The sequence below is a fragment of the Carettochelys insculpta genome, chromosome 22 (genome assembly GCF_033958435.1).
Source record: "Carettochelys insculpta isolate YL-2023 chromosome 22, ASM3395843v1, whole genome shotgun sequence".
NCBI classification, from domain to species: domain Eukaryota; kingdom Metazoa; phylum Chordata; order Testudines; family Carettochelyidae; genus Carettochelys; species Carettochelys insculpta.
Genome location: NC_134158.1, coordinates 4,324,847 through 4,339,491, shown reverse-complemented (window position 1 = coordinate 4,339,491; position 14,645 = coordinate 4,324,847). Strand labels below are relative to the sequence as shown.

The window sequence follows — 14,645 nt, the reverse complement described above, 5'->3', positions numbered from 1 at the left end:
CCTGTGAGAACCTTCCCCACTGCCTTGTGGGCAGGATCGGGAGAGCCAAAGGCTACGGGAGCAAACTCAGCCAGCAAGTGCGGTGTGGAGACCCTAAGGCGGGTAGCAGGGAGGATTCGTCAAACCTGATTTCCACATCTCCTTGCAGTCACCTCAGTTCCAAATGTACTGACGTCTGTCCTTCCTTTGCACCCGACTGGGGCGACCCAGAGGGGGACGGCGCCCTTGGGCAGTGCACTTGCTCCAAACACTAGCCCAGGCCATGCAGCGTGTTGGAGGGTACCAGCTGGCGAGGACTCTCCATCCTTGCTGGTAGCCTGGAGGCGGGGGGCGGGGGTGGGGGGCCGACCAAAAATCAAAAAGTAGCTGTAAATGATTGCGGAAGCCATCTTGTATAGACGCCATTTCACAGCCCTTACTCCCGCGCGCACACAGGAGCTGGTCCTTTCCTTGACCTGTTTGGGAACGGCGGGAGGATGCGCTCTATGGAATGCGATAATGGGCTGTTTGGAGTTGGGGCTCCAGCTCCCCGGTACCTGTTTCTCTTTGCTGATAACGGTTTCTCTTTGGAAAGTGATTTACGCTGCTCTAACTAATTGTCTCTGACACTGGGTGTTGTTTGCGTGAGGGTATAAAATACCAGAGTTCGCTGCACCAAGCAGCCTTGCTGGGCCTGGTTTTACTCCTGTCCAGTTTGGCTCATCTGTTGCCTTATTGAGTTCAGTAAAGCTGAACGTTCGCCGCCTACACAGAGACGTCTTGTGCTTCAGCAATCTGGAGGTTCCACCGAGATCCCAACGCACCACTTGCCCGGACAGGGGGGCCGGCACGCGACCTCCAAGCCTCTGAGGACCGCTCGATAGAAGGTAAGGGGGATACCTGTTACAAAATCTCCCAGCAGGGGCTTGGGACTGGAGTGCCGGTGGCCGTCAGGGTAAGGGGGAGCTACGGGTTCCACCTTTGTGGAGCAGCTAACGTTCTGTGTGTGTCTGTGTCTGTCTTTCTCTATTAGGCCTGTGTTGTATGTCTGTGTTCCCAAAGGGCACACCGGTGTCTCTAGTGAGGCAGCCATGCGCTGGGCCCTCTGTGTTCAGACACTAAAAGCTGGCGTGGTGCCACGACTCTCTTTCGACACATGGATCTGTGGGAAGCTTTGTTGCCTCCCTCTGTTTCTGTTCTGAAGTAAGACTAACCATTAATGATATCCCTAAGCCCGGGCAGACTTAACTCCCGCCAGGCGTCCTGCTGGGCTGCAGCGGGTGCTGGGAACATCCCCCCTCCTCCCCGTGAGCCAGGGGGGCTTTCGTCCAGTGCCTCACACTCTGTAACCAGGTGAGCTTCGGTTCGGTGCCTTGCAGGGAGAGATCTTGTGAGCCAGGTGAAATTTGGTTCACTGCCTCACACCCTATGAGCCAGGAGAACTTCCATTCGGTGCCTCACAGGGAGAAAATCAGTGCTGGGGACAGGTCAGACTCCAGGAATGCCGGTACCCGCTAAGGGCCATCCAGCTGTTTTTATGTACACTCACATAAATGGGGAAATTACTTGCAAGTTTCGAGACAAAAGGAATCTTTATACCTGGGACAATCCCAAACTGCAGTTCCCTCTATTAGGTACCACTGATAGGGATAAAATCCTCCATTTACGAGGTGCTCCTGAGGGTCGTGGAGCGAAAACTCCCGATCAACAATGGTCTGTGTCAGGGATTTTTATCCCTTGGGCATTATCGTCCCCGTGGGCCAGGGGGAACAAGCCTTTGGCCATTAAACATCAATGCAGGTACAGGCAGAATCTAAAGTCACACAGGCTGCCGTTTAGCAGCCCCCTGCAACGGTCACTCTGTGTCAGTTGGTTTCCCCGGTAACCTGAACTCAAACACCTCATGCGCCAGGTTCAAACTCCAGGCGTCTGATTGGGTGCAGGTGGGGAGTTTCTAGTAACTTCCATGGCCTGGAGGACCTGGTTGAAAACCACAGGTACAGAACTCTTGTATGATAATCATGTTATACATATTCATAAGACTGCTCTATAAATTCAGGAGCCACCCACCATTCTGTGGCCCTGGGAGCTAGCTATCATAATCGCTGCTGCCACATAGGGGAGCATCGGTTGCCATGGCAACGTCTGCTGACCCTTAGGCTAGCTGGGGAAGAGAGCAAAGAGGAGCTGAAATCACTGAGGCGGCTGCCCTTTAGGGGGCACCGCCTAGAGCTGAAATCACTGTCAGCCGTTGTTCAAGCGCCTCCCCGAGCCCCAGCACCGCGCTCGCATCTAGGAGCGGCAAGTGGGCCTTCAGGCGTACTCACCGGGTGGCGAACTGGCCCGTGCCTTCTGCCGCGGGTACTGCGTACCCGCTGAGGAAACCGGAGGCCCACCAACGTCATCTCATCGATGCCGCTCCTACGGCCACGTCATCGCCTGGCAGTGCCTACCTGGACCATCTCATCTGCGGTAACACCACCTCCGCCGTTCTAACTAACCTATCTGACCACCCACCACTTCATTACTAGATGTTATAAACACCGGACTTGACCGTTCACTTAAATATGATTACTGGACTTGACCACTAACTCTAGATAAAGACTACCGACGTGTCACCTTTCATTTAACTGTGTAGAGGCCGGGCCTAAAGGCCCAGGCCAGACTTTCCCATGTAACATAAATGTAAATACCAAGGTGATGTTAAGTATGTTAGTATTAGGATAGATAATTAGTATAGCTGATTAATATATACATAAGTAAGATATTTATTACCCTATCCTACTCCTATTGTTTGGATCCGCAAGCTATCGCAGTACCGCGTGGGAAGTAGCACCCCCACCCTGACTCCCTTCAGAGATAGGCTGGTAACCACCGGGAACTGCAGGCACCAGCCACGGTAGCCTGAGAATCTAAACATCCATTTCCATTTACCTGCTCTCTTTAATTAATGTGTATTTGTATAGAGGGGTATCGTATAAAAGGTTACAGGCTAGTTAATATAGTATAGTATAATACAATATAAATGAACATAAGTTTTATTGATAGTTATACTTAATAAACATAGTAAGTTTGTTTCCCCTAACGTCCCCTAACTCAAATTCTTCCATTCACTTTTGTTCTCTTCATCTCCGTCAGTCCCTTCCCCCTGGGTGGCCCTTGGGCGGGGTCCGGTGCATCCCCCTGGGCCGGCGCTCTCGCCTAACATCGCACGCGGGGTCGCGGCTCGGTCTGGCCGGGTCGTCGGACCCCTTTGGCAGGGTGGGGTCTCGCCTTCTGGTCGGCTACCCAGGGCCGGCTGGGAGCTGCCCAGAGCGGGCGGGGAGGCACCTCTCTCTCTCACACCCCCACCCACCCCTTGTTGCTTTCTTGTCTCTACTCATCCTTCTCTATTCCCTGCCCAACCTGACCCCCACATACCAAACCCAGCTGGGAGGTGGCCACTCTCACCCTCTCCTCCCCCAACCAAACCTTGTGTCCACATTATAAGCAAACAATGAGGAGCACAGAGACACTGGGTGGGTCACTCCCAGCTGTTTATTGCTACGAACTCTTCTGCCTCATTTCCCGAACACGCCCGCAGTGACAGGCTGCGTCTACACGTGCACGCTACTTCGAAGTAGCGGCAGTAACTTCGAAATAGCGCCCGTCACGTCTACACGTGTTGGGCGCTATTTCGAAGTTGAAATCGACGTTAGGCGGCGAGACGTCGAAGTCGCTAACCCCATGAGCGGATGGGAATAGCGCCCTACTTCGACGTTCAACATCGAAGTAGGGACGTGTAGACGATCCGCGTCCCGCAACATCGAAATAGCGGGGTCCTCCATGGCGGCCATCAGCTGGGGGGTTGAGAGATACTCTCTCTCCAGCCCTTGCGGGGCTCTGTGGTCACCGTTGGCAGCAGCCCTTAGCCCAGGGCTTCTGGCTGCTGCTGCTGCAGCTGGGGGTCCGTGCTGCATATACAGGGTCTGCAACTAGTTGTTGGCTCTGTGTATCTTGCACTGTTTAATGAAAGTGTGTCTGGGAGGGGCCCTTTAAGGGAGCGACTTGCTGTTGAGTCCGCCCCGTGACCCTGTCTGCAGCTGTGGCTGGCTCCCTTATTTCGATGTGTGCTACTTTGCCGTGTAGACGTTCCCTCGCTGTGCCTATTTCGATGTTGGGCTGAGCAACGTCGAAGTTGAACATCGACGTTGCCAGCCCTGGAGGGCTGCGTCTACACGTGCACGCTACTTCGAAGTAGCGGCAGTAACTTCGAAATAGCGCCCGTCACGTCTACACGTGTTGGGCGCTATTTCGAAGTTGACATCGACGTTAGGCGGCGAGACGTCGAAGTCGCTAACCCCATGAGTGGATGGGAATAGCGCCCTACTTCGACGTTCAACATCGAAGTAGGGACGTGTAGACGATCCGCGTCCCGCAACATCGAAATAGCGGGGTCCTCCATGGCGGCCATCAGCTGGGGGGTTGAGAGATACTCTCTCTCCAGCCCTTGCGGGGCTCTATGGTCACCGTGGGCAGCAGCCCTTAGCCCAGGGCTTCTGGCTGCTGCTGCTGCAGCTGGGGGTCCGTGCTGCATATACAGGGTCTGCAACTAGTTGTTGGCTCTGTGTATCTTGCACTGTTTAATGAAAGTGTGTCTGGGAGGGGCCCTTTAAGGGAGCGGCTTGCTGTTGAGTCCGCCCCGTGACCCTGTCTGCAGCTGTGCCTGGCTCCCTTATTTCGATGTGTGCTACTTTGCCATGTAGACGTTCCCTCGTTGTGCCTATTTCGATGTTGGGCTGAGCAACGTCGAAGTTGAACATCGACGTTGCCAGCCCTGGAGGACGCGTAGACGTTATTCATCGAAATAGCCTATTTCGATGTCGCAACATCGAAATAAGCTATTTCGAAGTTGGGTGCACGTGTAGACGTAGCCACACAGAGCAGCCACGTTTTCCGAACCGGGACGCGACACCCACGAGCGACGCCGGGAAATGGGCGGGTGGTGCTGCACAGACCAGGCAAACGCTCCTGGGGACGGGAGTGAAGAACCCACGTGGATCATCCCATTTCTCAGACAGGCCGGGCGGGTGCGTGTAAAACCCGGTGAAATGGGAATGAGACGAGCGCTGGGGTTGCACCCGGCGCTGCTGGAGTAGAACAACTGCTCCGTTTTGTGCCCCCGCGAGTCACACGCAGATGTCGCAGGGCAGGAACTGGGACAGGAGCGACTCCCCCGCCCGGCGCCGTCTGGTGCCCCCGGGGCGCTGTCCTGCCATTGGCCGCTTGTCCAGCCAATCCCGCTCTGCCATAAACCGCCAGTCCGGCCAATCCCGCTCCGCCATAGGCCGCCTGTCCAACCAATCCTGCTCAGGTATAGGTCGGCCGGCGCCCAGCCCGCTCCGAAACAGTCCGCTCGTCCAGATTGGCTTCCTTGTGCCATTGGCTGCCAGACTAGCCAATCCCGCTCTGTCATGGGCCTGCACGGCCCAGCCTGCCCCGCCATTGGCCGTTACCCAGCAGAGCCCGCCTCCTGCCCAGGCTCCCTGTGTACAACAGGAGCGGGCACGTGGGTCCATTTCATTTTCCTTCTGTTCAGCTCTCAGCGCGGTAGCGGGTCAGTCTGTGTCCTCGAGAGCAACAGGCAGCGCTGGGGAGCCACAGACTGACACACATTGTGGGGCAGGAGCGTTCGTGGCAAAGACCCGCTTCGTCAGATGCATGAGTAGGGGAAGATTCAGAGGAGGATTTAAAGGGGGGCCAGTACAAGGAAGGGGCAGAGCTGACAAGTATCCTTCCGCTAATGGGTCATTTCCACCCTGACTGAATAGACCTTGTCAGCTCTGGCCCCCCCTTTAACTGGGACCCCCCTTTCAATCCTCCTCTGAACCCCCCACCCCCCACTCATGCATCTGGCGAAGCGGGTCTTTGCCCTCCAAAGCTCATGCTCCAAATTGTCTGTTAGCCTGTGAGGTGCCCCAGTGCTGTGCTTGTTGTCTTCTATTCAACAGCACAAACTGGGCCCACAAGCGGAGCCGCCCCGGGGGCCGGGCGGGAATCACACACACGGAAATCCCGGCAACGGCGCGGCCGGACAAGCCCCACACAAGCGCCGAGCTGGGAAAAGAAATGACTAGAAATCACAGGAGTCCCGGAGCTCCCACCCCCCCAAAACCTGTCCTGAGCCCGGCCCCGCCCACAGCCTGTGTCCCCACCCAGAGCTCTCATAGCCCCGCCCCCAAACCTGTCCTGAGCCCGGCCCCGCCCACAGCCTGTGTCCCCACCCAGAGCTCTCACAACCCCGCCCCCAATCCTGTCCTGAGCCCGGGCTCGCGGCGCCAGCAAAAGGGGTTCGTCCAGGAACTGAGCAGCAACTGAGAAAGAGGCGGACTCTTGTGTTTTATGGCCAATAGAGAGACAGGTTAGGGTTTTTTGGCCAATGAGAAAACGGGATTGGCTCGCTGTAGCCAATGGGAGTGAGGATTGCCTGGATTGACACTCCATGACAGAGACGGGATCAGAGCAGGCGACCAATGGCAGGAAAGGCAGAGTCAACTGGTCAAAGCCGGAAGCGGATTGGTTCTCTTCACGACCAATGGCGGATCGTGGAGGCAAGTTGACGGCCAATGGGGGAGCGGGGCGGGGCAATTCGAAGGCGCGCGGGACTGGGCTGCAGCACAGGACGCTGGTTGTGGTGAGGCGCTGCCGCAGCGCTGGATGTGTGCGGGGTCGGTTGGGCCCCGGGCCGGGCCGGGCCGGGCACGCGCTGGGTGGGGGATGGGCTGGGAGGGGTCATTGACCGCCCGAGGCGCTGCCGACGGACTCGCCGGGCGGGGGGCGCGCGAGGGGCTGTGGTGAGAGGGGAGACAAACACCCTTCCCCCCTCCTAGCGGGTGCGCCCCGGGCCCCGCGTGGCGCGGGAGCCCGAGGCCGGGGGCGGAGCTCAGTGTCTGGTTCCCGCCTCTCCCGGGGGGCGGGGCCGGGGGTTTGTTCCCGCCCCCGCGGGGCGGTGGGTGTGAGCAGAGCCCGGCGCTGCCCCTCCCCCCACGTGCCCCGGGGGCAGCAGCGGCACCAGGTCCGGCCCCGACCCCGTCCGCCCTTCCCGCCCCGCCCCCCACCGGCCACAGCCCCGAGCCGGGACCTGCTGGGGCCGCCAGGAGCCGCCACTGCCCCAGCCCGGCCCAGACTCTGCCCGTGGCCGGGGGGAGGGGCCGGAGTTAACTCTTCGCTCGCCCTGGCCCAGGGGCTGGGGCTGGGGGTTATTCTATCCCCACCGCTCCGCACAGGGCCTGGCGGGAGCAGCAGGAGGAGAAGCCCCCGAGCTGCGGCCAAACACGCTCCGGGTGTGACACTGAACTGCAGCGGCTGCTGCCCGCGTGCGCCGGGGCCATGGCTGCGGGGACCTGGCCAGGAGCTTCCGGGAAGAAGCCCAACTTCTTCTGCCCCCAGTGCAGAGAAACCACCCGGCAGAGAAACCTGCAGCCCAACCGGCAGCTGGGGAACCTGGTGGAGTTAGTGAAACGCCTGCGAGCCCCGGCGGGGCCGGAGCCCGAGGGGCAGCGAGTGTGTGAGAGGCACCAGGAGGCTCTGAAACTCTTCTGCCAGGAGGGTCAAAGCCCCATCTGCGTGGTGTGCGACAGGTCCAGGACTCACCGCGCTCACATGGTGGTGCCCGTGGAGGAGGCTGCCCAGGAGTAGAGGGTAGGGAACGGGTCCCTGCTGGGCTGGGTGTCACAGGGGCAGCTTCTCTGCAATGACAGTGCCTCCTGCGTGGGTCTCACTGGCCCTGGGGTGGAGCCACAGACCTGTCTGATAATATGACCCAGCCACCTGCAGCCCCTGGTGCTTGGGTGAAACTGGGCCAGGCCCAGCAGTGCTGCGGGGGGGATACCCTGGAGCTGGGGTCACTTCTCAGGGGGCTGGAAAATGGGAAGCTGCCCCCCAGCCCCACTCTGCTCCGTGACACTGTTTTCGCTGGACACAAACCAATGGCCCCAAACCAGCCCCAGAGCCACTGTCTGTGTTTGCAGGAGCAACTCCTGAGCCACCTGCAGCGCCTGCGGGAGCAGAGAAAGGAGCTCGTGGGCCTGAAATCCGCCTGGGCCGAGGAGAGCGAGAGGCTGTGGGTAGGTGCCCGGCCCTGCCCAGGTGCTTCGCACAGGGGCAGTGACAGCACCAGGGGGTGTCTGCACTGGTTGGCGTCTGCGACACTCAGAGGTTAAAGTGTTTCCAGGGCCGATTCAGGGAGCGAGCTCAGGGTCCCAGTAACCAGTGTGGGGCAGCCCCTGCTCAGGGCCCTGGTGTAAATCAGGAGTGACCCCCAGCAGGCAGCAGTCGGGGTCAGGCTGCTCAGGCCCCTAATGGAAATTCCCACTGGAGACAGTGAGGGCAGCGCAGGGGGTGGGAGCAGCCTCTGGCTCGGCCGCTCAAGCCCTGGGGGCCGGTGGAGAGGTTGGTGGCGCTGCTCGAGGTGCTCAGCTGTGGCCGAGTGGGGCTGAGACAGGGGAAGCTCTGGGCTGGGGCCAGGGCTGGAGTATCGGACCCTCCAATGAGGCCAGTGGCCGGTTTGGGCTGAATGAAAAGCCCTGTGCAGCGCAGAACAGCCCCTGTCCCACGTCCCATGTCCTTCTCTCCCCGTGGCCGCCCGGCCCCTCTGCGCACCCCAGTGGCAGACGGCCGTGGAGAGGCAGCTGGTGGCGTGGGAGTTCCTGGCTGAGCGAGAGCGCCTCCTGCTGGCCCGGCTGGGAGAGCTGGCCCCGGAGATCGGGCGGAGGGAGGAGGAAAATGCCACCCGGACTGCCTCTTCCCTCTCCCCCTCCCCCCACAGAGACCACAGCTGCCCTCTGCCCCCCAGAACCGCCTCCTTCCTCTCCCCCTCCCCCCACAGAGACCACAGCTGCCCTCTGCCCCCCAGAACCGCCTCCTTCCTCTCCCCCTCCCCCCACAGAGACCACAGCTCCCCTCTGCCCCCCAGAACTGCCTCCTCCCTCTCCCCCTCCCCCCACAGAGACCACAGCTCCTCTGCCCCCCGTGCCATCCTCTTCCTCTTCCCACCCCCCACAGAGACCACAGTTCCCCTCCCCCTCTGCCCCCCAGAATCGCCTCCTCCCTCTTCCCCTCCCCCCACAGAGACCACAGCTCCCCTCCCCCTCTGCCCCCCAGAACCGCCTCCCCCATCTCTGCCTCCCCCCGGAGAGACCCCAGCTCCCCTCTGCCCCCAGAACTGCCTCCTCCCTCTCCCCCTCCCCCCACAGAGACTACAGCTCCCCTCTGCCCCCCAGAACCGCCTCCTCCCTCTTCCCCTCCCCCCACAGAGACCACAGCTCCTCTGCCCCCTGTGCCATCCTCTTCCTCTTCCCACCCCCCACCACTGCTGCCTGCCCCTCCCCTCACCCCCCCTTCTGCTCCCTGCACTTTAGTTCTCCCCATACCCTCCCCTCATCTCCTGCCTCCCTGACACCTGCACCCCCTCCCCTCTGGTCCCTTGGTGCCAGCCCCTCTGTTCACCGCTCCTCTGCCCCCTGAGCCCCCTCTCAGCCATTGTCCCGTCTGCCCCCTGGTGCCGGCCCTTCCCTTTGCCCCTCTGTCTGCCCCGTGTCTCGTCCCTTGTCTCCTTTGTGTCCCCGACGTGGGCCCTTCCCTCCCCCATCTCTGGCCCCTGGTGCCCATGTCCTTCCCCCCTCTGCCCTCCTTGCAGATGACCCTCTGCCCCACCCCCCATCCCTCCTGCTCACTCCCCCTACCCCACACCTCCCTATTCCTGGCACCCGCCCCTCCCCTCACTGCCCTATTGTGTCCTGAGATCTGCCCCACTCTTCCCCCTTCCCCTGGTACCTGCCTCCCTGCTCACCCCCTTTGTCTCCTTCCCCTGCCCCCTCCTTCCCCCTGGAGCCTCCTCCTCCCCCTGCCCCTGTTCACCTCCTGTGTGCTGGGGTGTCGCCCCTCTCCCTCCTGCTCTGTGCCCCAGAGGCCAGCTCGACTCCTGCCCTCCCCTTGTCCCTGGGCCACCGCCCCAGCCCAGCCCCTTACTCCTGTCTGTGGGCCTGGAGCTGCCCCCACTCCTGCCCCTTAATTGCCCCAGTGCTGCCCTTCCCATCTCCCTGTTCTACCCCCACCCCCTGCTCCTCCCCTCCCACCTGCAGCCCCCGGTACCCCCCTCCTCCTTCCCTCTTCCCCCACTGGGGCTGCCCTGCCCCGGCCGGTCCCTCGGCCCCCGGGTGCCTGCCTCACTCTGTGCCCTGGGGCTGCCCATTCCCTGCCCCCCATGGTGCTGGCACCTGCCCCACCCCTCAGCCCCCCACCCAGCACCCGTCCCTCCCCTTGGTCCCCTGCCCCATGGGAGCTCCCCATCGCCTCACAGCCCTCAGCCCCGCCCCTTGCTGCCCCACTGTGGTGCCTGCCCCTTCCCTCACCCTCTGCAGCCCCGGTACCCCCCTTCATCCCTCCCAGGGCTTATGGGGTCTGCTCCTCCGCCCCCCATTGCCCTCATTGCGCCCATCACCTGCCCCTTCTCTCTCCTCTCCAGCTGTGAGCCTGGCCCCTCCCCCGCCCTCCCTGACACCTTCTCACCCCTCCCCCACTCCCCTGCCCTCCTCCCTCAGTGTCTCCTCCCAGGCAGAGGGGCCCTGACGCCCCTCACACAACACCCCCAGAGCGATCACTGGGGCGCAGGTTCATTTCCCTCCGACCCCAGGGACCAGCCCTGCCCCCGCACTGACTCTGTGACTCTCCCCAGTGGACGTCACTCTGGATCCAGACACGGCAAGTCCCCGACTCGTCCTGTCTGAGGATGGGAAACGTGTGAGATGCGGAGACACCCGCCAGGATCTGCCCCGCAACGCTGAGAGATTTGATCCTTGTCCCTGTGTGCTGGGCGCGGAGCGGCTCACGGGCGGGAGGTGTTGCTGGGAGGTGGAGGTGGGAGACACGAGTGAGTGGGACCTGGGGGTGTGCAGGGGATCTGTGCGCAGGAAGGGGCAGGTCACACTCACCCCTGCGGATGGATCCTGGGCCGTGTGGCTGAGGGACGGGGGATACGAGGCCCTCACCTCCCCCCCTCCCCGTGAGCGCCAGGCCCGGCCGGGTGGGGATTTTCCTGCACTACGAGGCGGGCGAGGTCTCATTTTACAATGTGACTGACAGGTCCCATCTCTGCACTTTCACCCGCACCTTCTCCGGGCCCCTCCGCCCTTATTTCAGTCCCGGTCCCAACCCCGGGGGGACAAACGCGGCTCCCCTGACAATCTGCCCCCTCCCAGCGCAGCCGCAGGGAATCCCTGTCCCTGGGAGTGACCCCGCGGCACAGACTGACCCCTCCCAGCGCTGAGCAGCCCCCAGCCCTGCTCCTATGGGGACGTCTAAGGGGCATCGCCCGCCTGCCCCCCGCATCAGTGCCCAGGCCTGTGAGCTGGGAGGGGGAGGGCAGGAAGGGGCTGGGGGAGCAGCTGCAGGCTGTGGGGGGCAGGGTCGGGTCGATGCTGAGGGTGGGGTGAGGAGGGGGCTGCAGTGGCGGGACAGGAGGAGCCCAGTGAGGGGAGAGGCCCAGTGGGGGGGCCCGGGCACTTGGCACGTTTCCTGCCAATGTGCGAGCTCACAGCTACAAAGCTGCAACCCCGAGTCCCCCCCGCTACCGCCCCATCCGTGCTCACCCGCCACCCCCGGCCCGTCTGATCTCCCCAGGCCTCCCACTAGCGCGGCCATTTACAGCCGTTTCCTGACATTACAAGTGATGCAAAACAAACCAGGACGCGCTCCTTGAAAATGATCATAACTAACCCCCCCCGTCCCGCCGCGCCTCGGCGCACGAGGTGCGCAGACCCGTTCGGCAGCTCCCGCCCCCGGGGCGCACGAGCCAAGGAGCGCGGCCAGTGGCGGTGCAGACCGGGCTCTTCCCGAGACGCGCAGAGACGCGCCTGATCCCCCCTCGCCTTCGGGCAGAGCAGAGCCGGGCGAGACGCCGCCCTGCTGGGACTTCTGCCCGTCGGGCCCGGCGGCTCCCCGGGAGAACGAGAGACGAGCCGAGGGGTGGACAAAGCCCCACCCCCCCCCCGTGGGCAGCGACAGACCCGAGCCGGCTGCACAACCCAGACGCGGCGCGGCCCGGCGGCCGCAGGGCGAATCCCTGGGAACCGGGCGCGCGTCACAGCAGAGGGGAACCTCCCTGGCTCAGCCGTGCTGGGAATAACGGCCGAGAAGGGGATAAGCGCCCGCCGGTTCCAGCCCAGCCCGCCCGCCCCCCAGCGCTGGCCAAACCCCTCCCGGTGCTGCCCCCGAGGGCGGGGACCGGAGACAGCCCTGCCGAGCGAGTCCGAGCCGGGCCCCCTGCGGCTCCTCTGCCGCGTGGCCCTGCTCCGAGGGGCTCCTGCGATCCCGGGACTCCCGGCGCTGGCGCTTTGCGGCTCCCGCCCAGTTGTGCCCGACTCTCCCTGAAGCCCGGAGCGGGTGGGGACGAGGGAGCGGGGGAAGCGGCGGCCGGAGCTGTGGGTGCGCGGCCGGAGAGCTGGTTTCAAGGGGCACGTTGTGTGTGGGGGGAAGGGACTTGGTCTCCCCCCGGGCTCCCTGTGCGCTGCGGACACACCCGCTGGGGGGTTGTGTTGAACACGTGTCCATGGCCTCATCTGTGGTTGTGGTCACTGGGTTGTCGCACTCCCAATGGAGTCGGAGCACCTGACCGGGACCCCCCTGGGCGCAGCTGTGCGGGGGGGAGGGGGGGGGTCGGGCGCTGGCGGCTGGAACCGGAACTAACCGGTTTTTCCCGCCCTTTTCCCTCAGCGTTCCATCCCCTCAGAGCGGTTTGCCCCCCAGGGCGCCAGGGGCAGGTCCCCCCCCCAGGCGTCTGTCAGAGCCGGTGGCGGATGGACGGACGGCCCAGGGCGCCTGTCCAGCACTGCCCCCACCCCCGCAGAGACTCCCCTCCCCTCCCCCCCTCAGCTCGACCGACCTCAGTCCTGCCGCCCGTCGGGGAGATGCGCTGACGGCTCCTCCGTGGGGCTGTGAGCACGGGCGAGCCCTTGTGGGGTGCCCCCGCCCCCGCAGCCTGTCCCGCCTGTGGTGCGGGGCAGCCCCTGGCGCACGTCTACCTTCAGCGCGCCGGGCTGCAGCCCCCTCCTGCTCCCCTGCAGCCTCCTGCCGAGCCTCTGACTGGCCTCGTCCCCTCGCGTGTTTGTTTAGACACACCCCATCCGCAGCCCCACACGCTCACAGCCTCTCCTCGTCCTCCTGCTGGCTGGGGCCGAGGCGGCCGCTCAGAGCACCGGGGGGAAGAGGAGCTGAGGGCAGGGGCAGGTGTGTGACTGTGGTACCCGCTTTCCTTTCGATCGGTTGATGCATCCACGTGGCGACGCTCTGGGCAGCAGGCGCCAGGTTCACCCGTACCCGTGGGAGCCAGTGGGCGCCGTCTGTCCGGGGCTCTCCGCTCGGGTTCCCCTTCGCCTTCCCTAGTTTGACCCTTTCACCATCACACCTGCTCTCGTTTCTGTTTTCCTTGTCCGGAGTCATCAGTTGGGTTTTGGGGCCCAGGGCAGCCCCCCCACCACAAAGCCTGGGGGAGGCCCCTTTGTCTGCAGAAAGGCTTGGGCCTGCCCACTGTGGAGTCGTAAAGGCCACAGCTCAGCCCAGTGTGGGGGTCAGACCCCGTACAGGTGGGCAGGAGGGAAAGTGAGTGGGTTTTTCTTGCCTTCTGTAACACACTCAGGCTGTCTCTGAACACTCAGTCTGGCTCTGGGCTCAGCTGTTCGGCCCAGCTACCCAGACCCCACCTCCCCCAGGTCTGTTTCCCTTCCCTGGGCAGGACACGCCATCGGATCTCTCTGGAGGAAGGGACGAGAAGCGAAGATACAAACCTCTCTCCCTCGGCCACGATCTCTCCGCCAGTCTCTGCTCCCGACCTGCTGGGGAGCTAACGTCAAACCAGCCCATGAGCGCGGTGAACAGGTAAATCTCCCCCAGGCCGTCACCCAGGGCCTCCCCCTCCACGTGGACAGAGGCTGACGGGGCGACACGGGGGCCTGTGAGCATGGGTGGTACCTAGAGCCATTCTGTCAGGCTGACTGCCCTGGGCCCTGCGCTTTGGGGGGCCCCACACTTCAGGGGTGCCTGGGTAGTGGGGAGCTGGCAGCAGTGCCACCATCCTGGATCAGCTCCACCCTGTATTACCAGATCCCAGCATGGTGGGAGAAGAGGGGGCAGGGACCTGGTAAAAGGGGTGGGATGGGGGTGGGGGCAGAGCAGGGATGGGAGGAGGCAGAGGCATCAGGAAAGGGAGGAATGAGGGTGAAGCGGGAAGTGGGGTAGAAAGCAGAGGGGTGAGAACAGGGACTTGGGGAAGGGGTGGAGTGTGTCTGGGGGATGGAGGGGTGGCCGCAGGGGTGTGTGTGCTGTGCTGTGCTGTGTAGGGCACCAGCCCAGGTGGAGACAGCCCTGCTCCAGCACCATTTCTCCAGCATCCATTTCCCAGCCCTTTGTATTTCTCTGTCTCTCTCCCACTCCCCTGTGATCTGTCACAGAACATCCCCCTCCTGTCCTCCAAACAAGAGCCCGGCTAATTTAACTACAACTCATCAGGAAAGACACCTTGGAGTCATGGGCCAGTTCTCTGAAAGCATCCGCGCAGCCTGCCATGGCCGCCCAAAAACCAAACCAGGGTGTTAGGAACCATTGAAAAAGGGACAGGGAATAAGATGTAGAAT

The 14,645-nt window shown here is 62.7% G+C and overlaps 3 protein-coding genes across 3 annotated transcripts in view; 2 read left to right on the top strand and 1 right to left on the bottom strand.

Annotated features, from left to right (window-relative positions):
• The window catches only part of LOC142024740 (uncharacterized), a 372,768-nt gene that overhangs the window by 11,779 nt on the left and 346,344 nt on the right, over positions 1 to 14,645 (top strand). The window lies entirely within an intron of this gene.
• Positions 1 to 14,645, bottom strand: part of LOC142024748 (uncharacterized) — a 184,485-nt gene that overhangs the window by 105,904 nt on the left and 63,936 nt on the right. Inside the window, exon 6 of the mRNA XM_075016933.1 lies at positions 12,088 to 12,118. Within this exon, the coding sequence (XP_074873034.1) occupies positions 12,088 to 12,118 (31 nt within the window). The remainder of the gene's footprint in view (positions 1 to 12,087; positions 12,119 to 14,645) is intronic.
• The window catches only part of LOC142024818 (tripartite motif-containing protein 10-like), a 30,627-nt gene continuing 23,550 nt past the window's right edge, over positions 7,569 to 14,645 (top strand). Inside the window, exons 1-4 of the mRNA XM_075017076.1 lie at positions 7,569 to 7,659; positions 7,989 to 8,084; positions 10,694 to 10,888; positions 13,748 to 13,890. The gene's annotated coding sequence lies outside the window, so the exon portion shown is untranslated. The remainder of the gene's footprint in view (positions 7,660 to 7,988; positions 8,085 to 10,693; positions 10,889 to 13,747; positions 13,891 to 14,645) is intronic.